Source organism: Kwoniella shivajii, chromosome 9 (assembly GCF_035658355.1).
Source record: "Kwoniella shivajii chromosome 9, complete sequence".
Lineage (NCBI taxonomy): Eukaryota > Fungi > Basidiomycota > Tremellomycetes > Tremellales > Cryptococcaceae > Kwoniella > Kwoniella shivajii.
In genome coordinates this window covers 1,384,521-1,406,606 of record NC_085916.1, presented here as the reverse complement: position 1 = coordinate 1,406,606, position 22,086 = coordinate 1,384,521, and the positions used below count along the sequence as shown (strand labels likewise).

Sequence of the window (22,086 nt, the reverse complement as noted above, 5' to 3'; positions counted from 1 at the left end):
ACCATAGAAAGAGATAACTTTGGTAATACGCGTTTCAGAAAAGAACAAGTTGAATTGAAAAAAAAAGAAATTTCAATGTTGAATAACTCGTTGTGGATACAACATTCTTGCTAAGAACAAGTACATTTGACACCTACAACATGGACTCTCAGGTATTGGCTTGTCTTCAAGCTACTCTGAGTCCAGATGAAGGTACAAGGAAACACGCAGAAGAGCAATTGAAACAACTCTTCTTGATTCCCGGTATGTCCACAGAGTTCAAGTTCAACATGATTAGCTACCGACCGCAATTTAAGAGCCAAAAGCTGATTCATGCTTGTCAATCTGAATTCTGAATTGAGAACAGAGGGTGGATTGAGTCTTGCTAGGATATTAATGACTCAGGAAATTGAAATCTCGCAAAGACAGATAAGTATCATTGTTAGCCTTTATCGATAGGCGAATGAAAGCTGACATTGTCACGATTGATGATCATACTCTGCCGGGGTACTTTTGCAGCAGTATATCAATCAACACTGGACACCCGCTTCAGCATCGTTTCAACACCCCATTACCCCTATAGAGGTGAGGTGCACCATCTTAGAATGGAGTGAATCAGAGATGGAACCCAGCTCATCCCAAGCTCCTTTTATTCATTTGATAGGTCAAAGCTCAAATACGTCCCATTGTTTTTAATGGATTATCAGATCCTCAGCGTAAAATCCGTTTATCAGCTGTGAGTGTTTTTCTTTTTGGCTTTAATCATATTCTCCTACGTGTGGTTCGTTAAACAAGCTAAAGTTGATGTATCAATAGGCATTCGCATTATCGACGATAGCAAGATTCGATTGGCCGGATGATTATCCTGATTTACTTTCTCAGCTCGTTGGTCTACTGGGAGGAACATCAAATTCAGTTCATGGAGCTATGAGAGTCATTTCAGATTTCGTGAGAAACGATTTAAGTGAAGATCAATTATTGCCTGTCGTTCAAGATCTCTTACCTGCTGTCCTGGCCATTCTTGGTGATCCAGAGGTAAGTCATTCAGATCAGATACCTTCAATCATGACATCGTGCTTTACTGAAGATGATATGGTTCATATAGCGTCATTCAGCTTCTACTCGAGCTCAAACCATTTCAGTTTTCAGGCAAACGTTAAGAATGTTGGAAACTGTTAAAGACGAACATCCTGCTTCTGTAAAATCAGCAATGGAAAATCTAACTCCTGTATGGCTGAATGCTTTCACTCAATTACTGTCTTCAAATCCTTCGGAAGAAGTGATGAAGAATTGGGAAGCGTTAAGTATAAGAATAGAAATCTTTCGTGTAAGTCAAACATTCTCTTTGCAAACAAATCTTTGCAAACAACCAGCCATCACGATCTGAATTGATGAGATGACTTGATAATTAGACATTCTCGTTATTCCACAATGCTTTCCCAAAATACCTTCAAGCACACTTACCAACCTACATCCCATTATCGATAACAAATCTTCAATCCCTGTTACCACTTTTCCAAACTTTCTACCTTTCTTCAGCAGAAGATGCACCCGAGCCTCCTTCACCAACATCCGATGTAGGAATGCTAGATCCAAAGATCGATATAACGGATTTAGCTTGTGCCATATTCGATTTCCTCACTCCTGCTGTTAGAACAAAAGTTGCCCCTCAGATCTTGCTGGACGGCGATAATGGCAATTCAGTCATGCAAGGTATTGTTGATGCTGTAGTAGAGTATACTCAGATAACAAGAGAAAATGTGAGTATCTAATATCTCGATACTTCCATGTTGTCATGTCCTTGAAAGAGAAAGCTGATCATGAAGCGACCTGACTTAGGAAGAAGAATGGATGGAAGATCCAAATGCTTTCGTTATTGACGAAGATGACGAAACCGAACAATATGGTATACGAACGTCTGGATATGACCTAATAGGAGTGAGTGCAGCTTTTTTCTTCACCTTTACAGCTGTAACTCACACTGGCTGATAACGATTTAGTCAATGATGGATAAATGGTCTCGACCTGTAACAACAATTCTTCAATCAAGAGTCGAACAAAAAGTTCAAGAATCAGCTGGTGCTAGATCTTCTGGAAATCCCGACTGGTGAGTAAAATGCAGACACGATGTAAGTTGTTGCTGATCTCTCTGGGCGAATCTTAAGGTGGAAACCGCTCGAATCGGTCCTTTCGTTGATTGGTGGTGTTTCTGATGATTTAAGAAATATACTGGAGGACGACGAAGGAGCAAAGAGAGCACCAAGCTTTGACGTGCAACACCTATTCGATCAAGTAATTCCTGGTCTACTGAGTCAAACAGGTTAGCTCAAGCCCACCGGCATCCAGGATATTGTCAGCTGATATTGTGCGTTGTTTGGTTCAGAGACACCATTCTTACAAGGAAGAGCGTTTGTGTTCGCTTCTCAATTCGCCTCGCTCCTTTCTGCAAGTCTTGCCTCTCAATATCTTGGGGCTGCTGTTCATGTCCTAAACTCAAGCGAAGTCAGCGTACCGGTGAAGATATCAGCTGTTAAAACTATCAAGAAGTGAGTATAGGCTTGACTTCATCATCGTACTCTGTCATCTTGATATCTGGCATTACCCGACTATCACCGAAGTTTTCTGGCATGCCTTACTGCCAATTTCAATGCTGACATTGTTTCACAGTTTCTGCCGTCATGTTGCCCCTGAGGTCATGCAACCTCAATCACGTCAAATCTTATCACTCCTATTACCTCTCCTACCTGAGATTGCGAACGAGACTCTGTATTTGACCTTAGAGACTGTCAGAGCAGTCTTTGCACTGGATACAAACCTCATAAATGGAGAGTCGGTGGTCGAAGTTGCAAGTAGAATATACGATGTTTGGGTCAAATTTACTGACGGTTAGTATGAGACTACCATTCTTTACTATGATGCGGAATCGCTAATGTAATTCACCTTTTTAGATCCAGTAACAACCGCGATAGTGGAAGAGATATTTGAATCACTAGTCTCCCTTCCCGATCCCTCAGTGGCTCCTGCTTTGGTACGACTCATAGCTCCCAAGCTTGCAGAAGTGATTTCTACCCCAGTGGACGATGATACCATTCATATCCCTGGGGAAGCGGTTCAACTTTCGAATAGTCTTATACGGACGAGAGGAGGACCATTAGAACCTGAATTGATGGGAACAGTAACTGTCGCTGTCATGAATATCCTGAAAGAAACGGACGATATGGATGTGATACAGGTTGGCTGATATTCACCTTTCTCTGTGGGCACCAAGCTGATTTATCTATCCTATAATATAGCACGGAATGATACACCTCACATTGGTTGTTCGGAAGGACTGCGAAAAGCTCATACAATGGTGAATAACCTTCATCGATTTCTAACATCTAGCTATTCTTTCTTTGGGATCCAGTCTCGGTACAGAGTCGTTTGGTCTTCATTTTGCGTATACTTACAGTGGTTTGTTGCTCACAGGCATGACGCAGAGGGAAACAATGGTATCCATTCCATCTTCCACTTGCTTTCTCGATTCTTGGCACCTACATTCTCTGAATCAGGCGGTATTTTCGTCGGTGAATTAATCATGCACTTGTTCCGTAAAGCAGGAAGTGTAATGGCGCCTGTATTACCTGATCTACTAAGAGTGATAGTGGATAGATTGGTAACCGCTCAACTACCAAGTTTTATACAAGTAAGTATTATTTGGCTCGACTGATTTTCTCACGGCGGAGCTGTCGTATTCCGTCCAAAGCATAGCTAATGATCAATTCAGACATTAGTATTACCTTTTGCATACTTGTTCGGAACAGAATATACCACTTCAACCATCGATCTTTTATCTTCGTTCACGACTCAGTTGCCTGACGAAACCTCGAAAACAGGCTTAGAGATTGTGTTGGCTGCGTGGTGCGAACACTCAGATACCATAACTGGATCATGGAATATCAGAGTATCAGATTTAGGCTTGAGTAAATTGTTCATCCTATCGGATGAACGTTTGTCTATGGTGATAGTCAGGGGTGATATGGTAATTGATGAGAGGAATAGAGATAGTAAGTGAACTTTCTGACACTCAGGCTGCATGATATCTTAGACTGATATTGTTGGCTGCAGCTATAATGACTCGATCAAGGACTAAATCTCGTAAGTATAGAATTCGACAATGTCTCGCGAACATGGGATATAGGTGAACGAAGTTGATTCGATTACAACATGCAGATCCAAATCAATATACTCAAATACCATTTCCTGTGAAGGCTTTCAAGTTGATTTTGAGAGACGTACAATCCGAACCTGGAGTCAAAGGTAAGGGTAAGAAAATAGATTATGATATTGATGAAGATGATGGGGTGAGTGAACTTCTCGTGACTCGTATAATATTTTGCTTCAACGTGAAGGGACTAGACTTACGGGGTAATTGTTACTCTAGGATGAAGATTGGGATGATGACGATTTACTTGGTGGTGGTGATGATGTAGGGGAATTTGACTACCTGTCATGTAAGTGTCTTTGTCAACGAAATTGTTGATTCAGACGAGACCTTGTCGGACGCGATCAGTGAAATCTGCTAACGTATGATGCAGCTTGGTTGGATGATAAAGGCGGTAACGAAAATGACGCTCAAGACGACGACGAAGATTTGAAATCTGATCCATTAGCTCAGATCGATATGGCGGTGAGCTGTCTTTACCTTGTTTTAACCATATATTAGAGGCCTGTTGTTCATGCAACATCGGGAATGACACGACGAAATCGCACATCCTAGCTGGAACATAAGCTAATATGACTGTCTTGTCCTCGCAGCAACATCTCACAGATACACTTCGCCACGCATATACGAGCAACGAGAATGGTATACACTCAATGGTTGATACTCTGAATGACGTTGAGAAGAAGACGTTGAGAGACGTGTTGACTCTGTGATTGGTTTTGCATGGCGCAAATTTGGAAACTTAGAAGTACGTTGGGATATATAGATTGTAAATAGATCAGCTTCATTGGAAGTGTTAGCAGTCATCAATCAGCAGTCAGCAGTCACCTTTGCATTCCAGCTCATGTCTCACGATGCATGGTTATGAATCTGATCATGGTTATCAGTGTAGTACTGTTGTGCCACCTTGATTACCCCGCATTTCTTCACATCTTTTTAAGCTAAGCGAATGACGTCTGCACCATACCATGTTCATCGATCACTCCGCCGGTATCTAATTTGATATCAAGAGTTAGATTTCCATCATCAGACATCCTTCACTCTCCACTTCGACGACTGCTACATTTGACCTCGGAGATTGGTCTCACGACGACGCGACGACACAGTGCTGAGCGTATTCAAAGCAAGCATACATCGAGTCCAGAGACTGAGCTACTGCGTTTAGCAGATACAGTCACATACCACCAACCACCATGGCACCTCGATTCTTGTTGAACTTTGCGAGGTTCTACAATTCTAATTTCGATAAAAGACCTATTCCAACTTTGATAGTCACCAATGGTGTCTTGAATACTGTCGCTGATGCTTTGGTGAGTGGTTAATTTCTTGATCTATGAATGACTTTTTACGCGTTTGATCAAGAGTGGAAGAATTGACATTGTATTTTCTGTTTATTTCGCTGGGATTGGGGGAATAGGCACAAACTTCCACTATGCTAGTGAGTGTTCAATCGGCGAGTTCTGGATATGCACCTCATCCTCATCTCTGATCAAACGATATCCACTCATGAATATCTGACTAACTCCAAAACACCAAATTGTACAAATTGAAATTATTAGCTACATACACCAACCCCTGCATCTCCTACTGCTCCATCATACGAACTGGAACGTACACTTCGGTTCGCGATTTACGGTATGGCGATGGGACCTCTGATAGGACGATGGATGAGAGTACTGGAAAGGTCTATTCCCGTAAAGATGGGCTCTAAAGGTGCTGGATTGGGTTTGGCCAAGAGGGTAGCGGCTGATCAGCTTCTCATGTGAGTCGACTCATCAATTCATTTTCGAATTTGCGTGCAGTAAGAAAAGGGCTGGTGGGGGGATGGCTGAATACGGGCGTGGATCATGAGGAGTGCAGATCAAGGATTGATCGATATGAGATGATTGTTTCGAACATTTCCACACGTAAATCGACAATGTCTTTTATGGTCACACCAGCTGATTCAGGTTGCTTACAATAGGGCTCCATTCGGTGTAAGTATCAATCAATATTCACACCTCACACATCTCTCTCACAGGGCACATCTTACCAGACCACATTCCTCTCCCGTCTAGTAGTTGTTTCCTCACATATGACTTGACCATCCGTCACCAAGTTCACACTAATCATTATGCCTTCTATCCTCGTCTACTAGCTATGCCTGTTCATAACCTCGATGGGAGTGATGGAAGGCAGAAACTTCGATGGGATTCAAGACAAATTCTCAGATGTAAGTTATTGAATTTTCAGTCATGGGATTTTTCCTTCTTAAACGGTATCTTGACAAAGCTGATCCACTGTTACTGCATTTCGAAAAAAACCAAATATGAATTTAATAGATGTTTTATCGTAAGTTGATCAATATTTATAACAGCAATTCATAATTGAGTCCTGAGTCCGAGACTGGCGACAGCTAATATTGTCTTGTATTGTTCAACGACAATAATAATAATGATCAGCCGCCTTAATCGCCAATTGGAAAGTATGGCCTTTGATACAAACTATAAATTTCAAATTAATGCCTATACAATATCGTGTACCGTTTCAATCTACTTGTGGAATAGCTTGGACGTTATATCTCTCTTTGTTGAATGCCAAGTGAGTTTTGGTTTGGTCGTTTTGGCCTTCCTTTGATCATCGCTTGACCTTTGATGAGAGTCAGTCAGGCTTCATCGATTAGCTGTCGATTAAATCGAAAGTCAAATCGCTAATGACCATTTGTATTTCACAGAGATGATTCTTCAGCTTCAGCTGAGAAATCATGATTATCCTTCCATCAAGATAGATCGAAAAAGCGATCGAGCCAGCCAATCACGAAATCAGGAGAGAGAGGTGAACTATAAATGACATGTAGAAGAGGATCGAGTCGGTAATCATAGAATGTAGCTCATAACTGTATAACGACTTGTTTCAATAAAATCACTGGGATGACCTCCGATCTAAGAATGTTATTTACAATGAATGATCTTCAAGACAAAACATAGGTAAAGTAGTGAAATCATGTTTCGTCATCCCAATCTCAATAGAAACAACTCAAACGTTCAATCCATCGATTCATCCATTTATCCATATTTTAATGTATACTGCAGAAAACTATAAAAACCATAATGCTAATCTATTTCAATCAATCAATCGCCCACCGTTCGACGGAACGAGGACTGAAAGGGTTATATATTCCAAAACCAAGAAACGATTAAAATGAAGTCAAGGATACCATTTCTCCCGCCAATGCGATTTACTCTACACAGGAGATACCCCACGATACAAAACTTCTCATTCTTGCCCCTAGCAAATCAAGTTGCTGTTTAAACCAAATGTCGTTCGTGTTCCATTTCATCTGCCATTTCGTCTTGCTTCATCTCATGCAACAATTCAAGTCAAAAGTCTAATCTTTCCCTTCTCCACCTCGACCTTTCTTTCCCTCGTCTCATATCGTGAAAGAGACTATCTACTACCTTCTATGCTTTGTCTAGCTTGAGCAATCTCACCTTCCGAAGGAGGATGATCAAAAACTGCATCACCCTCAGGTGGTCCAGGTACAGTCGTCAAAGCTCTGTTCAATGATAACCTCTTGACACCTTCCTCCAATCCTTCCGTGTTACTATCGCTGTTGACATTTGTCGTGGCCGTGGTGGTCATATCAGCGGTGACAGCGGTGTTGGTGGATTGAGGTTCAGAGACGTTAGAGAGCTTTTCAGTCTCATTTCCAGTTTGAGATCTAGTGGATTGATCTGTTCCGGATGTTGGTGTCACGGAAGCATTCTTTGAGGGATCTACCTTTTCTACTTGTCCAGATGCGATTGCACCTTTGACAGGATGTAATCCTTCCAACGCAGCTTTGATTCCGTTTCCTGAAGGTGGATAGATCTTTTCACCTTGATCGTTGATTCTCGTTCCATCCGGAGCGATATGACAGAATCTGGCGTGATTATATATTGCGAGTTAGCTATTCGGCTTTTCTTCAATGAGGTGTAATGTTGATTGAAGGGACTGTGAAGCAATGCAGAACCAAATGGGGCCGTATTTGGTATTATCAGAAATCCTCACTCACTCGGTAAGTGTTGGCCAATAAACTTTATGATCAAAGTCGAATCTGTAGTTACCACCAAATTCGCTATCGAGCTGAGCGGCAGGAACAAGTTCAGTGAGTTTAGGGTTGAACCGGATCTAGGGGACCCGTTGAAAACATCAGCTTCGTCGCCTTTCTGACATCGTGAGAAGGTGCAAGAGGGTGGATCAAAGTGAAGACCACAAGTGGCATGCAGACCTTTCACAAGTACTATTGAACTAAAACTCACCTTATCTCGGGTTATGGGATCCAGGAAAGGTGTGATTCCAGTGAAGAAAGCGTTAATCCACCAGCTGAAAAGAGATCCCCAGTCAGCTATTACGTTCCCTATGAGATCCCGTCACGCCGCGTGTATCGATATCATAAACAAGAAGACCTCGGAGATCCTTATTAAAAGTGTTCAACTTACGGCATATTGACGACCAGACCTCTACCTAATCTTTCGACATAATGATTTTGCAGGATATTTAGAACTTGTCTAGCAACTGCGATTGAAGGATTCGATTGAGATGTAGCTGATTTGTACTGTTGTTTGAAGCGATGAGGCACGATTCACATGGTCAGATCATACATCATGCGAGTATCAATCGGGAAAAGGAAGATGAGTTTCAAATTGAAACTCACGTCAACGATGATAGCCACTTGTTCCTGTCCTGGAGGCATAAGATCAAGAGCTCTTTCACTAAAGCGCGTACATGAATATGTAAGCATACATATACCTATTCGGCCTAATCGTAACGATCCACATGGTGAACCAAAACTCACAGATGATAGATCAAATGTCTAATTTGTCTAGGACTTCTTTCAGTGTTTTCTCGACCTGGTCTCATGTACAAGATAGGTCTAGAATCGAAATCGAATCCCGAGAGAACACTAAAACATCGTTTACCCAATATGTCGTCAGCTCATTATACCTTTCCTGTTTGTAAGTAAAAGATTACGATATTAGAATAGAAGTGGAACTTACATTTTACCGGTTTCAGCTTCGATACCGACATCATCAGGTTGGATTAATTCAGGTTTATATTCCCTTCTCCACTCGATTGTACCTTGAATACGTTTCTTCGCATCATCCATCTTCCATTTGGCTGCTCTCATATATCTAGGATGAGTTCCTGGATCATTGAGGAATCGGAGTTCCCATGGATGATATACATCTGATTCGGGTAAAAGCAATTTGTGAGAGAACTATCGCGTTTTCGAATGGTTAGTATGAAATATTGGGGTTGGACATTTGGATGAGATGCTATATGATACAGCCAATGAAAGTCCAGATCCATTGATTGGAGATGAGGAATGCACTTACAGCTTTCAATTCCTCAATCTAGACAATAAGAAGTCAGCCGCCCATTTCCCATCCAGCAATACGTATCCGCTGAAAACGTTCACTCACCTGCTTCAGTTGTTCTTCGTTATAGTCCCATTTCTTCTTGACGCTACTCTCTTGAGAAGGAGTGGTGAATATCTCACTGGTGGATTTCAGTTCTTGCCCATCTTTATTCAATGATGACGAAGACGACGAAGCGGATTTATTTGATCTGCTGAAGAACGATGACATGGTGGTTTATGTGATTCTAGGATGACTTCTAATGTGCAGAAGAGAAGAAAGAATCTAGATTGACTATCGTGATCAATGATGACTGACACCACCCACCCCGCTTTACTTTGTTTCTCTATCAATAATGTAATCAAGAGAGAGTGAATGAATATGATGATGTGACCTTTGGCATTATCCCGTTACTCATACTCACTCCATCATAACCACTCTTCTTCATTCTCTCATACTCACTTCTCTCGGCATCCGTCATTTCAATGCAAAAGTGCGGTCATATTCCCCCAACATGTTACGTAACAAAGCTGATATCCCGGACATAGGCGTCTGAAGATTGATAAGACAGATCATACATTTTCAGATATGAATGCCACATCATTACAAACCTGATTTCCCCTACATCCCAAAACTGCCACATTCGACACACTTCCCTCCCCCCCTCCCCCCCCCCCCTTGTCTTCACTCACTTCACTTCACTTCACGACGCAAACCTCATCTTCCTTGATATTCCAACGTCAACAGCAGCATAACGATCAATCAACAACCCCCAGATCAAACACACACGCATAAACCAAAAATGTCAATCGAAAACCTCACTATCGACGACAACGAGACCACAACCGTGGATATCCAATCTCGACCTGAACGAAAAGCTAGAAAAGCTTTAGAGGGATTAGGACTTAAAAGAGTACAAGGTATCCAGAGAGTTACACTTCGAAGACCCAAAGGTGTCTTGATGGTTGTCGCTCAACCAGAAGTTTATAAAGCACCAGGATCAGATTGCTACATCGTATTTGGTGAAGCTAAATTAGAAGATCCTTCTTCTGCCGCTCAATTACAGGCTCAAGCTCAATTAGCCGCTTCTTCTCAAGCAGCTCAAAAAGCTCATGCCCAAGGTGGTTTCAAAGAAGGCGTTCCTCAGTCTTTGGAGGACTTGATCGGTGGTGATGAGTGAGTGCGAATGATCGTGAGGGGAATAGCAATCGAGGAAATCGGTATGCTGACGAATTGTGTTCTTATTTTTACTCCCATTCCATCTACTATCACGACCCCCCTTTGATTCTTTTCTACAAATTGTCTTTGATACGCACAGAGCCCCTGCCCTCGAAGACTCTGACGAGAAACCAGCCGAGAAATCAGCTTCTACCGAAGAGACAGGTGACGTCAAGATCTCCGACGACGATGTCAACCTCGTAGTCGCCCAAACTGGATGTACCGAGGACAAAGCTAGAGAAGCTTTGAAAGCTGAAAAAGGAGATTTGATCAATGCTAGTAAGTGTGCTTTTCACTAGCTCAAAACCATATCTCATATCTGTATCACTCGTCATAAGCTGCGTTTCCGCCGTTACATCAGAGGTTCATGCTGATTGACTCCGTTATATAGTCATGAGAATCGGATAAACCATTCGTAGAGATCTATTCGCATAGAGGATGAGCAGGAGAGGAGGTAAGCTATCGTCCTCCCGCTTGGGTGAAACACACAGCTGACGGATCACTTTTCATAGGACATGAAGAGATTTATCCAGTGGGACTAAAAAAACTGAGGAAGGTATAATCATCTAGCTCGTAGATGAATCAAAAGAAAACGCATGCATTGTGCATATTTCCTTTTCAAGTTGAGCTTGTTCTCTCGTATGCCTTGGTGAAGTAAGGTTGTCGTATTGCAATGAAATGACCATCTGCGGCATCGTTATCCTTACGATCTCATGGGACTGAGTAAGGAATTGCTCGTTGAACTGCAATCCACCCTGCGCGAAGTGAAATTGTCTACGGATATACAGTTGTGCATGTTTACATGATCATCGTTATTACCCCAATTGTGATATATTTCTGAGCGAGGATTACGCTTCTTGACGCTGTTGACTGTGGAACTGCAATCGCAAATAAACAGATTAGTACAATACTCCGGCTAATTAGGATGGAAATGCAGGCGGGAAACGATAGCTTTCAAGGTTCATAGATGGGAAATAGAGCTTATTTTCCATTTGTTGAAGAAATAGAACATGTAGAACAGGTGATGACAGGATATTGGAAGAGTCCACTTACGATATCTTTCAATTGTGAATTTGCCTCGTCGAATTGTTTTTCTAGGTATTTAGCCTATGAAAGAAAAGGTATTCAAAAGTCAAAAAACCAGAACGGCGATTCTGATAGACAGGTTCGACTCACCTTCTTGGTAAGATTCGATACTTCCTCATTTAAAGATTTCTCTAGTGTGGAATGTTCGATATCGATTTCTGTTCGAGGTTGTTCTATGAACCTGTACATGATAAAGTATAGGATTAATGAACACTCCGTTATTTGTGACGATGCATGATATGTGAAGCAGTCGAAGAGAAGGTCGTGCTAGTCAGAGGAGGTGACATGTATCCCCTCCAAGACTTGAATTGACTTCATCAAGTCCTATTCCCTCAAGTGGACTTCCTTGGTTGCTCTTCTCACAATCTGTGATAAGAAGGTTCTATACCAAGTGATTATTCTAAATTTGGACATTAATCCAGCGTGAGATATGTGATCTCTTTTCACGTATCTCACTTCTTGTGCGTTTCCTTGTACACCCTTTCCTGTTCTTGTTGCATTTTGCCCATTCACCATACACATATCATAACACAGACTCCAACACACGAGTCCACGGATAAACTCACATTTTTCCAACGCCCTTGTACATCGTGGAAGAATCGTCCCTTGGTACATGACCCAATTCTCTAGTTGTCAATGCTAATATCTTCCTCTCCTTTTCTTTCGATTGTATTTGAGCTCGTACGATCGATAATTGTTTTTGGGATGATATCGCCTTTTCCCAGGGAAGATGGATGCGTACATTCGGCCAATTGAATAGAATAGTAAAAGCAAGTATGAAGGAATAGCGAAGAGACGGAAATATCATGAAGATCAGTATATAGCCTGAGAACATATTGAAGACCAATTAGAGGAGAATCAGAGAAGATACTAACTTGTTGTTGTATTTGTTGGAGGATCTACATATATATCAGGATGGACATACATTTTAGCTAGATCTATCGTATTCATATCATCTCGAAGAGTATGTACTTACCTTCCTGAGAGTATCATCTGATAGTCCAGACATCTTATCTCTGTTTATCACTTCTGCAATTCAGGTTGATAGTGACTGGAAGATAGATCAGGAATCATCTTCTTCATCAATCACTTTTGAACAATCGCAACGTTAAGAATGCACAGAGGCCTTGTTCCGCCGGGTTATATTAATGTACAAGTGCATTACATTTGATCCCGTCCTCCATTGCCACCCAACAACCAAGAACTCAACTTTGACCCAAAAAACATATCTTCAACTGGATTCTCTTCATATTGGCTACCTACGCATACTACCAATCAAGGACAAACAAAGATGGGAAAAGCAGAAGCTGGATCCGCTAAAGCTATAGGAAACGCCATAAAGGCTAAAGGTGAGATTGACTTTATTGTCACTGTCTTTTCCTTGATAGTGAGAAAGTAGTCAGGCATGCCAAATGCGGAGGGTTATGCTTGACATGTATCTTCCCTCTCACACAGGACTATAAGGTCCAATACCTCGCCTGTATCTCAAAATAGGATGCCAAGCTGATATCTGCCGTTGCGCTCAATAGGTCTCGGTAGGCTGAGATGGTATTGTCAAGTGTGTGAGAAACAGTGTAGGGACGAGAATGGATTTCAGGTGTGTACCAATTTACAGTAGTCTTTCCTCTGACCGTGTATGTGACAATCGCTGATGTGTGGTGTATACTCTGCCCCCATCCCACCCCCTCCCCCGATCTCTGAAGGCGCATTGCCGATCTGAGCCGCACATGAGGAAGATACTATTACTAGGACCGAAAGCGGGAGCTGCGATAAACGATTTTTCTCAACAGTTTCAATCTGAATTCCTACTGTTACTTCGAACGAGACATCAGACGAACCGAGTGAGAGCCAACGCCGTGTACAATGAGTATATACAAGATAAACATCACGTTCACATGAATTCGACCAAATGGGTCACCCTGAGTGGTTTCATCCAAACTATAGGTAAACAAGGTATCGTACATGTCGATGAAGATGAAAAAGGTATTTGGATAACTTGGGTCGATAACAGACCTGAAACGCTGGCCAGGCAGGTGAGTATGCCTAACTCACCTCATCACCTCACACAAGAGCAACATGCTGACTCACCTAACAGGCCGCATCACAACGAAAAGATAGATCACAGATGGACGGCGAAGAACGCGAGCGTAAAATGCTACAAGATCAAATAGCAAGAGCCAAATCCCAACAAACAGACGTCGAACAATCAGCGGGATTGGAAAAGAAAGAAGGAGAAAAAATCACTTTGAACTTATTCGGATCGTCCACAAACGAGGACACCAAACCAGACCTAAGCGCAGAGGCCGACGTCAAGGCGGAAGAGCACACCACACTCAACAGCAACGGAGCTGATTCAGGAAACGGTACAATCAAATCATCTTTTGGAAGTTTCTCGACTCCATCATCAACCACCATAACGTCGAAACCAATAACGATCAATCCACTCAAACGACCAGCCCCAGTAAACGTATTCAAATCGTCTAAACAGTCTAAAACAGATCGCAATGAAGATGAACACAATGTAAATGGAGGAGGGAAAAAGTTTATGAGTGAATCTGAGAGGTTGATGAAAGAGGATCAAGCTAGGAAATCTCGTACTGGTGTTGGATATAGAGGTATGGGACCATCAAGGGGAGCTAGATGAGCGATTGCTTGGGTTTGTGAACGGTACTATCCCAAAGTTAAGCTATGTTGTATTGTAGTAATTTAAGTAATGTATTTTTCTTAATCATGAGTTTTGTTGAGCGGTCATCTCCGTCTATTCGTCCTCTCGTCATCACGTCCACCTTCCCAAAAACTTGGGATTGGAATTTAGTTCCCCCTTGTTCAGTGGGTGGATGAATTGGAACAATCAATAAGCCAGAAAATACCTAGCTAGCCGATCAAAAGGGTATCTCAGCTCGTGTCAATACCCCAAAGTCAGCACACCGAAGATGGTCATTGGCTCAACTATAGGGAACGTATCGACCAGTTCCTTGATCGGGGTAGGAATAGCTTGTGGTGGGAATGTACTTATCAGTTTGGCTTTGTGAGTTGAAGTACCCAAATCACAGGAAACAGAACACAGAATATGGAATGACGGAAACGAGTTTGTTGTAGAACATTGTTCGACGCTGCATGCGATGAAAAGACCGCTGACTTGCTTCGTTCGTGGTTGTTGCTTTTAGGACGCTACAGAAATTAGCTCATAGACGAAATCAAGAAGCTGCCGAATCATCTTCCTCGTCAAGTGAATACGAGGAGCCGAGAGCTGCTCCCAGCGAGAATGGTAATATCCCTTCGATAATACAAGAAGAAGAAGAAGAAGAAGAAGAGGAGGAGGTCGAAGAGACTCCATGTCCTTCCCCACGTAAATCACCGAAAATCAACCAAGATTATTCAGTGGTATTGATTCCCGATAATTCAGATGATCCAAATAGAAATGCGAATCTAGACGATCAACCACAATCACAAACACAAACACAATCAAATTCCAAATCAAGATCAACGTCGAAAAAACACTCACCATCTCCTGTCAAAGTCCCAATGTATAATTCAGTCAAAATAGATTCCCCTTCACACGAAACCAAAATGAACGGAACTGCAAATCGCTACTCGGAATCCACTGGACGTAGCATGAATAACGACGAAGACGGAAGAATCGAGAACCAGAACGAAAATGAAAATCCGAACGAGAATGCGAACAAAGAAGGACAAGTGAAAGAAGGGGCATATTTAAAATCTAGGTTATGGTGGTTAGGTCAAATACTAATAACGGTTGGGGAAGGTGGGAATTTCTTAAGTTACGGTTTCGCTCCTGCTAGTGTTGTAGCTCCTTTAGGTACGGTCGTAAGTGATCTCATATTTCATATTTCCTGTCCTTCACTGATGTGGAGATACGTAGGAAGAATTAAAAGCTGATTCGGATTCGTTCTGATCTGTATGTGTTTAGGCCTTGATAGCGAATTGTGTTTTCGCTCCTTTGATCCTGAGAGAGAAATTTCATAAGCGGGAATTATTTGGCATGGCTTTAGCTATAATAGGTGCCGTGACAGTCGTCTGGAGCTCTAACGGCACAAATCCAAGGGTGAGTAATGTCTCCGACATGATCTATTTGACCATATAAGATCACATTGGATCATGTACCTCTCACTTGACGTTCTATCATTTTTCACTCATCCTGTAACTCTTCAACACTACCAAAAATCCATTGCTAATCAAAACACCTTCTATCTTCATCTAGCTAAACCCACAGGAACTTATAGTCGCTTTACGTCGAATCCCATTCATCATCTATACGATCTTGAATTTCATCCTCTTAGTGACTTTAATTATATTATCAAATTCATCTTATGGACATAAATACCTTCTAGTCGATATTGGTGTATGTACTGTATTCGGTGGATATACAGTACTATCAACAAAAGCATTAAGTTCTTTACTATCAAATGATTTTTTCGGTTCTTGGAACGATGGTATAACTTGGTTCTTGACTATTATGGTAGCGGCAACTAGTATCGGTCAGGTCAGGTGGTTGAACAGGGCTTTAATGAGATTTCAATCAAAGGTAAGTCTCCCCTCGAATAGGGGGTGGGATGGGGGCGGAGTATATATCTCCTCTTCTTTGACACTGATGTACTTGACTATCAATAGGAAGTCATCCCTACTCAATTCGTCTTCTTCTCAATGGCAGGTAAGTCGATTTGGTATACGAGTGTAGAACGAAGCTTACCCCCATGAAACAGCTATCATAGGTTCCGCAGTACTCTATCAAGAATTTCGTGATGTTCCATTTTCACATTTTGTTAATTTCGCTTTTGGTGTGAGTACTCGCTGTATCTCCTTATTTTATCAGCTGACCATTCTGATTGCGACGAATAGATTGCCACTACTTTCCTAGGTGTACATCTGTTGACTACTACTGCCCCTTCTTCCGGATCATCTTCGTCAGGAGAAGAAGAAGGAGAGGACAACGATGATATCGGTGAGAATCGACCTAGTCAACCTCAAAGAGCATCTTCATCAGCATCTATAAATCTACTCTTACCCACTTCTGCAATTGGTTCGATGGCAAGCACGAATGAAAGAGGGACACCTGTATATATCGCTTCGCCTACTTCAAACGAACAAACTCCGTTGTATAGGACGGGCTCATATACCAGTTCAAACCCATATGGATCAACACCGATATCAGCATCAAAAGTGAGATTAGTCAGAATGGGTTCCAACGGTGAATTCACGCCTGCATTAGGAATAGGTAGTCAAGCTGGTTTACTCTTATTGGCTACCACTCCACCTTCACATCCTGGAATATTACCCAGACAAAGAAGTACGAGTAGAGCAATGACCATCCATACTTCTGGTGTCACTTCTGGTCCTGGTACGAATCCTCTGAATGAAATTGACGAAGAAGAACGTGGCTCCAATAGTGGAAAGATGAAAAGAAGTCATAGTGCCCAGAAAAGGACTTCAACGACAAGGGAATAGTGTCACAGCTGAAGGTATATATCGTTGTTGTATTTGTATTTTTACATCACTGTAGGAAGAAGAAAGACATGGCATTATGTTATACGAGATTTTGAAATACTGCACACTGGTACACCTCGATTGAAATCATCGAATGAATGCTGTAATGCATGAAGTGTGATGAGTATGCGCAAAAGTACAACAGGTTGTATGATTGATGGTATGCGAGATGGTCAGTATATTATAACCTCAACCCAAATCCGCCTCTTTTCCCTCTCGCCTTCATCTTCTCCTTTTCCTCTATCTCTAACTTCCTCTCTTCTCTGGCTCTTTCTACTCTTCCCACTAAGAGATCCACTAATCTATCTACGCCCAATCCGTATTTTCCGCTTACAACAACTACATCTCCATTATCTCCTAGACGTTGCCTTATTTGTTCTACTTTGAATTTCCCTTGTTCTTCATTGACTCCATCACCTTTATTCAGCACGACTATATTTGCTCTTCCACTCAAGCCGGATTTATAAGCTTCCAATTCGCCTTTCAGGACCTCGAGATCTTCTGCTGGAGAGGGTTTAGTCAGGTCCAAGACATATATCAACACAGGCGATCTTTCAATTGACCGTAAGAATGAGTGACCTAATCCAACATTCTGAGAAGCCAGTGGTAACAAACCAGGATTATCTGATAAAGTGAATCTTATTCTTTCAACTTTACCTTTCGCACCATTCGCTTGATGAAGAGGTGAAACGGGTTGGGGTAATTCATCACCTAACAATCTAGCTAATTCTTCTTCTTCTCTAGTTATCCAACTTTCTTCTATTTTCTCGTTCAATCCTAATGAACCAGACCAATTTCCATCTTCGAAGACTCTGACCACACCGATTTGGGGATTCAGAGTAGTAAATTCGTATCCTGCAATTTCTGCTTTACGTCCTGTCAAAGATCTTAATAAAGTTGATTTACCAGAATTTGGAAAACCAACTAAACCAACATCTGATAATAATTTTAATTCAAATTCGAATGTTTGCGTGGGAGGTAAAAAACCTTTGGATGCCAATCTAGGTGAATTGAAAAAGGGATTACCTAATCCACCTTGACCACCTAAACTTAATAAGATTGGTTCTTTTGGATTCAAAGGTTTATCTAAATCTAATTCTATGGGAGATAGTTGTTCGAATGTAGGGGTTTTATTTATCCATTTACCTTCTTTTTTCAATAAATTCTCTGCATCTTGATATTCTTCAATGGAAACTTCTCCACCCGCAGAGGGATGTGTTATTAACCATCTTTGCCATTTTCTTTTTCTTCTCTCTTCTTTGTTTAACCCTAATTCATCTTCTTCTCTCAGGGTCCTTTCTTCTTCACCTTCTCTTTTCAATTCACGTACTACCGTACCAACTGGAACCGTTATCAACACGTCTTCACCCCTTTTGCCATGCTTGAATGAACCTGATCCACTTGCTCCTTGACCACCTATGACCCTCTTCTTGAGCGTGGTGAGCGATGAAAGAGATGGCGAAGTGGTGAGATAGACTGATCCGCCTGAACCTCCATTACCTCCTGAAGGTGCAGATGGTCCTCGTACAGAAGCCGTCAATGCCGCTGCGCCTGATCCACCTTTACCTCCTCGGACAGTCACTAATATATGATCGACAAATGTGTTTCCCTAAAAAAGTAGATATCAGCCCACATGCTTCCAACTCTAGTGAAATGACGTGAGCAAAGCTTACATATTGCCGTCGTTTCGAATCGGCCTTGCGCTTCCTTCGTTTCAGTTCTCCTGCTATATCCGTGAAATCTTGCTCGTAATGCTCGCTCGCAATTTCGCCATTGGAGGATTCGCCGGTGGAATACTCCCGAATGTCTCTCAAGTACACTGTAGAGCTACTCAACCTCGTCGTGAGTCTGTGACACCTCGGACATGCTGTTCGCAGAGAGGGCAGCAGTATCATATCGGACTGGTCGACTGTTTCATAAGATGTGAGTGATTCTCACATTTACACCTTTGAACATGTTGTGATCACTTATCGTGTTGTGCCTCCACTTTGTACTTTCTGTTTTTCTGTTTTCTTCTGATTTTGGGATTAAATGGAAATAAATGAGATGCAAAAGATATTCGAGAGATACAAACGGCTATCGGCGCGGTTGTTACGGAGGAGGGATGAGATTTGGGGAGGGGGAAAGACTATTTTGTGAACGCATTCATCAACATCACCAAGGTCTCATATCACACCTCTCTCTCTCGTCCTCAACACCCCTTGTTTCTCAGCGTCTCTTCCCAAAATGGCATCACGAGCAGCCATCTCTCGAGTCCTTCGACCCGCTTCTTCCTCAGTCAGAGCTTTGTCAAGTGCATCGGCAACCAGCAAGCTCACAGGACGAAATGCTTTACTCACCACCCCTATGGCTAGAGTGACTAGATCAGAGTCAAAGTACCTCGTAGGAGCAGAGCAGAGGAGGGCAGCAAGCAGTGATGAAGGTGTCACTCAAATCGTGAGTGTTTCCATCTGCCCCGGAAAAAAACAGAAATCGGTGAAAAAAAGGAGGAAAACGAAACCACAACTCGAATCACGTTTGGTTTGATCAATCAAAATATCGCATCGAAAAACAAAAGCTAATACTCTATCATACGCCAATAGACCGTTAGAGAAGCTCTCAACTCAGCAATGGAGGAGGAGATGCTCAGAGACGAATCAGTTTTCATCATGGGTGAAGAGGTAGCTAGATATAACGGTGCTTACAAAATCACCAAAGGTTTATTAGATAAATTCGGAGAGGATCGAGTGATCGATGTGAGTATTGATTCACCTATCTATATCATCATGTGATAGGAAAACATCGGAGTATACTTGTACTAATGATTGCTTCTCATGCGAATAGACCCCTATCACTGAATCTGGTTTCGCTGGTATGGCAGTCGGTGCTGCTTTAGCTGGTCTTAGACCAGTTTGCGAGTTCAGTAAGTTGCTCATTCTACCTTTTCGCGCTTCCTAGCAACGATATGCCGATAAATGTCGTCTGCCTCTGCACGTCGCCTTTACTGACAAATTGCTCTCGATCATTTAGTGACCTGGAATTTCGCAATGCAAGCCATTGACCAAATCGTAAACTCTGGTGGTAAGACATATTACATGTCAGGTGGAAACGTTCCTTGTCCCGTTACATTCCGAGGTCCCAACGGTGCTGCTGCAGGTGTTGGAGCTCAACATTCACAAGATTATTGTGCTTGGTACGGATCTATCCCAGGTTTGAAAGTTATCTCCCCTTGGTCAGCTGCCGATTGTAGGGGTTTATTAAAGGCTGCCATCAGAGATCCCAACCCTGTGAGTGAGACTTTCTATCGAATCCCATACCTGTCGAGCTCATTTGTGGAAGCTGGGATATCAAGGCGTAATGATTCGAACATCGCTGATCCTCCCCTTATTTACTTGAAAACAGGTATGTTTCCTTGAAAACGAACTTCTTTACGGTGTCTCATTCCCCGTAACCAAAGAAGAACTTTCAGAAGACTTCTTACTTCCTATCGGTAAAGCAAAGGTGGAGAAAGAAGGTTCAGACATCACAGTCGTCGCTCACTCCAAGATGGTCACTCACTCTCTTGAAGCCGCTGAGATACTTGAGAAGGAAGAAGGTATCAAAGTTGAAGTTATCAACCTTAGATCTATCAGACCATTGGATATCGACACGATCATCAAATCCGTCAAGAAGACAAATCACTTAGTCACTGTTGAAGGTGGTTTCCCTGGTAAGTCAATTCTCATTCATGACCTCTACAAGTCGCTAATCAATACACTCGTCTACAGCCTTCGGTGTCGGTTCTGAGATCCTCGCTCAAATTTGCGAGTCACCCGCTTTCGATTTCCTCGATGCTCCTCCTGAGCGAGTAACCGGCGCTGACGTCCCTACTCCTGTGAATAAAGCATTTGCTGAGATAAGCACGGAGTCATCAGCTAATCACGAGTGCCATAGTACTCTGAATCCATTGAACACATGGCTTTCCCCGACACCGACCTCATTGCCAAGGTTCTCAAACGACACCTTTGTGAGTCGCAGTTGCTTGGCTGTTATTCCCAAAGACCGAATTCGTGCTGACGTGAGATCCGCCATTTCACAGACCGACAATAGATCAGTCATGACAGGTGTTATTTGGAAGGGATTGACGATAAGCGAATAGGATATTAGGTCAGGTTGGGGGTTCGAGTTTGGGATTTCTTTACTTTATAGGCACAAAAATGCCTCATACTATGCATTATTGGGTCTCCTCACATGGGTTTATCTGCGCCTTGCTTGTCAGGTATGAATAGGTATGCGAAGTGAAAAAGCAGGAGTGGAATCAGTCGTTCCCTTCCGTCTGATGACTTTGAGATTGCACATGCGAAACCCAGCCCTAAATCTGACAGAGTGTACGACATGATGACATAGGTTACATTATAGGTCGTTAAATTCGTCAGGCTACATATTATATAATAGTATGGTAGAAAGTTTACTATCATTCTACTCTACTGAGTCCTTTCATTCTACTCTACTGAGGCCTTTCAGACCTTCGCGGATTTCTATTCGCACATTCTTCAACTCCTCTCTCATATCTTTCAACTCCTCTCTCATATCTTTCATCTCCCCTCTGACTGTATTTTCGAACACCTTTTGGTTATCTGTGATTCGATTCTCTACCGCGGTTAAGCGATTGTCGATCCTCGTCTCAAAATTCTATTGAACATCAGCCTGGAACGTGCGCGTGGAAAACTTACGCTTTGATGGTTCAGAAATCCAATG

General features: G+C 42.2%; 9 protein-coding genes across 9 annotated transcripts; 6 read left to right on the top strand and 3 right to left on the bottom strand.

Moving 5' to 3' along the window:
• Nucleotides 1-140: 140 nt before the first annotated feature.
• On the top strand, nucleotides 141-4,896 carry IL334_006858 (uncharacterized protein; the record flags this gene model as incomplete). The annotated part of the gene is made up of 21 exons (XM_062938555.1): nucleotides 141-243; nucleotides 347-420; nucleotides 499-564; nucleotides 644-715; nucleotides 796-1,014; nucleotides 1,085-1,306; nucleotides 1,392-1,739; nucleotides 1,819-1,917; nucleotides 1,980-2,086; nucleotides 2,145-2,299; nucleotides 2,363-2,525; nucleotides 2,647-2,864; nucleotides 2,928-3,211; nucleotides 3,273-3,331; nucleotides 3,448-3,664; nucleotides 3,746-4,025; nucleotides 4,087-4,116; nucleotides 4,192-4,322; nucleotides 4,403-4,472; nucleotides 4,557-4,648; nucleotides 4,777-4,896. The coding sequence occupies 21 exons, from the start codon at nucleotides 141-143 to the stop codon at nucleotides 4,894-4,896; spliced, it is 3,129 nt and encodes a 1,042-aa protein (XP_062794606.1).
• A 480-nt stretch (nucleotides 4,897-5,376) lies between these two features.
• On the top strand, nucleotides 5,377-6,767 carry IL334_006857 (uncharacterized protein; the record flags this gene model as incomplete). The annotated part of the gene is made up of 7 exons (XM_062938554.1): nucleotides 5,377-5,493; nucleotides 5,601-5,621; nucleotides 5,743-5,945; nucleotides 6,147-6,159; nucleotides 6,321-6,395; nucleotides 6,505-6,514; nucleotides 6,625-6,767. 7 exons carry the CDS (start codon nucleotides 5,377-5,379, stop codon nucleotides 6,765-6,767), a joined length of 582 nt encoding a protein of 193 aa, XP_062794605.1.
• An 842-nt stretch (nucleotides 6,768-7,609) lies between these two features.
• Nucleotides 7,610-9,792, bottom strand: IL334_006856 (uncharacterized protein; the record flags this gene model as incomplete). Its single annotated transcript, XM_062938553.1, has 9 exons — nucleotides 7,610-8,084; nucleotides 8,217-8,332; nucleotides 8,464-8,527; nucleotides 8,644-8,759; nucleotides 8,859-8,916; nucleotides 9,000-9,107; nucleotides 9,202-9,422; nucleotides 9,541-9,558; nucleotides 9,628-9,792. The coding sequence occupies 9 exons, from the start codon at nucleotides 9,790-9,792 to the stop codon at nucleotides 7,610-7,612; spliced, it is 1,341 nt and encodes a 446-aa protein (XP_062794604.1).
• A 571-nt stretch (nucleotides 9,793-10,363) lies between these two features.
• Nucleotides 10,364-11,187, top strand: IL334_006855 (uncharacterized protein; the record flags this gene model as incomplete). Its single annotated transcript, XM_062938552.1, has 3 exons — nucleotides 10,364-10,737; nucleotides 10,880-11,058; nucleotides 11,171-11,187. 3 exons carry the CDS (start codon nucleotides 10,364-10,366, stop codon nucleotides 11,185-11,187), a joined length of 570 nt encoding a protein of 189 aa, XP_062794603.1.
• Nucleotides 11,188-11,627: 440 nt separating this feature from the next.
• On the bottom strand, nucleotides 11,628-12,874 carry IL334_006854 (uncharacterized protein; the record flags this gene model as incomplete). Its single annotated transcript, XM_062938551.1, has 6 exons — nucleotides 11,628-11,657; nucleotides 11,833-11,886; nucleotides 11,956-12,046; nucleotides 12,432-12,580; nucleotides 12,741-12,764; nucleotides 12,842-12,874. The coding sequence occupies 6 exons, from the start codon at nucleotides 12,872-12,874 to the stop codon at nucleotides 11,628-11,630; spliced, it is 381 nt and encodes a 126-aa protein (XP_062794602.1).
• A 282-nt stretch (nucleotides 12,875-13,156) lies between these two features.
• On the top strand, nucleotides 13,157-14,509 carry IL334_006853 (uncharacterized protein; the record flags this gene model as incomplete). The annotated part of the gene is made up of 4 exons (XM_062938550.1): nucleotides 13,157-13,214; nucleotides 13,395-13,462; nucleotides 13,569-13,898; nucleotides 13,961-14,509. 4 exons carry the CDS (start codon nucleotides 13,157-13,159, stop codon nucleotides 14,507-14,509), a joined length of 1,005 nt encoding a protein of 334 aa, XP_062794601.1.
• Nucleotides 14,510-14,798: 289 nt separating this feature from the next.
• On the top strand, nucleotides 14,799-17,331 carry IL334_006852 (uncharacterized protein; the record flags this gene model as incomplete). Its single annotated transcript, XM_062938549.1, has 7 exons — nucleotides 14,799-14,893; nucleotides 15,033-15,693; nucleotides 15,797-15,931; nucleotides 16,088-16,411; nucleotides 16,498-16,537; nucleotides 16,590-16,666; nucleotides 16,726-17,331. The coding sequence occupies 7 exons, from the start codon at nucleotides 14,799-14,801 to the stop codon at nucleotides 17,329-17,331; spliced, it is 1,938 nt and encodes a 645-aa protein (XP_062794600.1).
• Nucleotides 17,332-17,551: 220 nt separating this feature from the next.
• On the bottom strand, nucleotides 17,552-19,265 carry IL334_006851 (uncharacterized protein; the record flags this gene model as incomplete). The annotated part of the gene is made up of 2 exons (XM_062938548.1): nucleotides 17,552-18,979; nucleotides 19,044-19,265. The coding sequence occupies 2 exons, from the start codon at nucleotides 19,263-19,265 to the stop codon at nucleotides 17,552-17,554; spliced, it is 1,650 nt and encodes a 549-aa protein (XP_062794599.1).
• Nucleotides 19,266-19,596: 331 nt separating this feature from the next.
• IL334_006850 (uncharacterized protein) lies at nucleotides 19,597-21,438 on the top strand (the record flags this gene model as incomplete). Its single annotated transcript, XM_062938547.1, has 8 exons — nucleotides 19,597-19,806; nucleotides 19,953-20,105; nucleotides 20,194-20,272; nucleotides 20,380-20,636; nucleotides 20,752-21,058; nucleotides 21,117-21,223; nucleotides 21,283-21,355; nucleotides 21,428-21,438. 8 exons carry the CDS (start codon nucleotides 19,597-19,599, stop codon nucleotides 21,436-21,438), a joined length of 1,197 nt encoding a protein of 398 aa, XP_062794598.1.
• Between the last annotated feature and the right edge of the window lie 648 nt (nucleotides 21,439-22,086).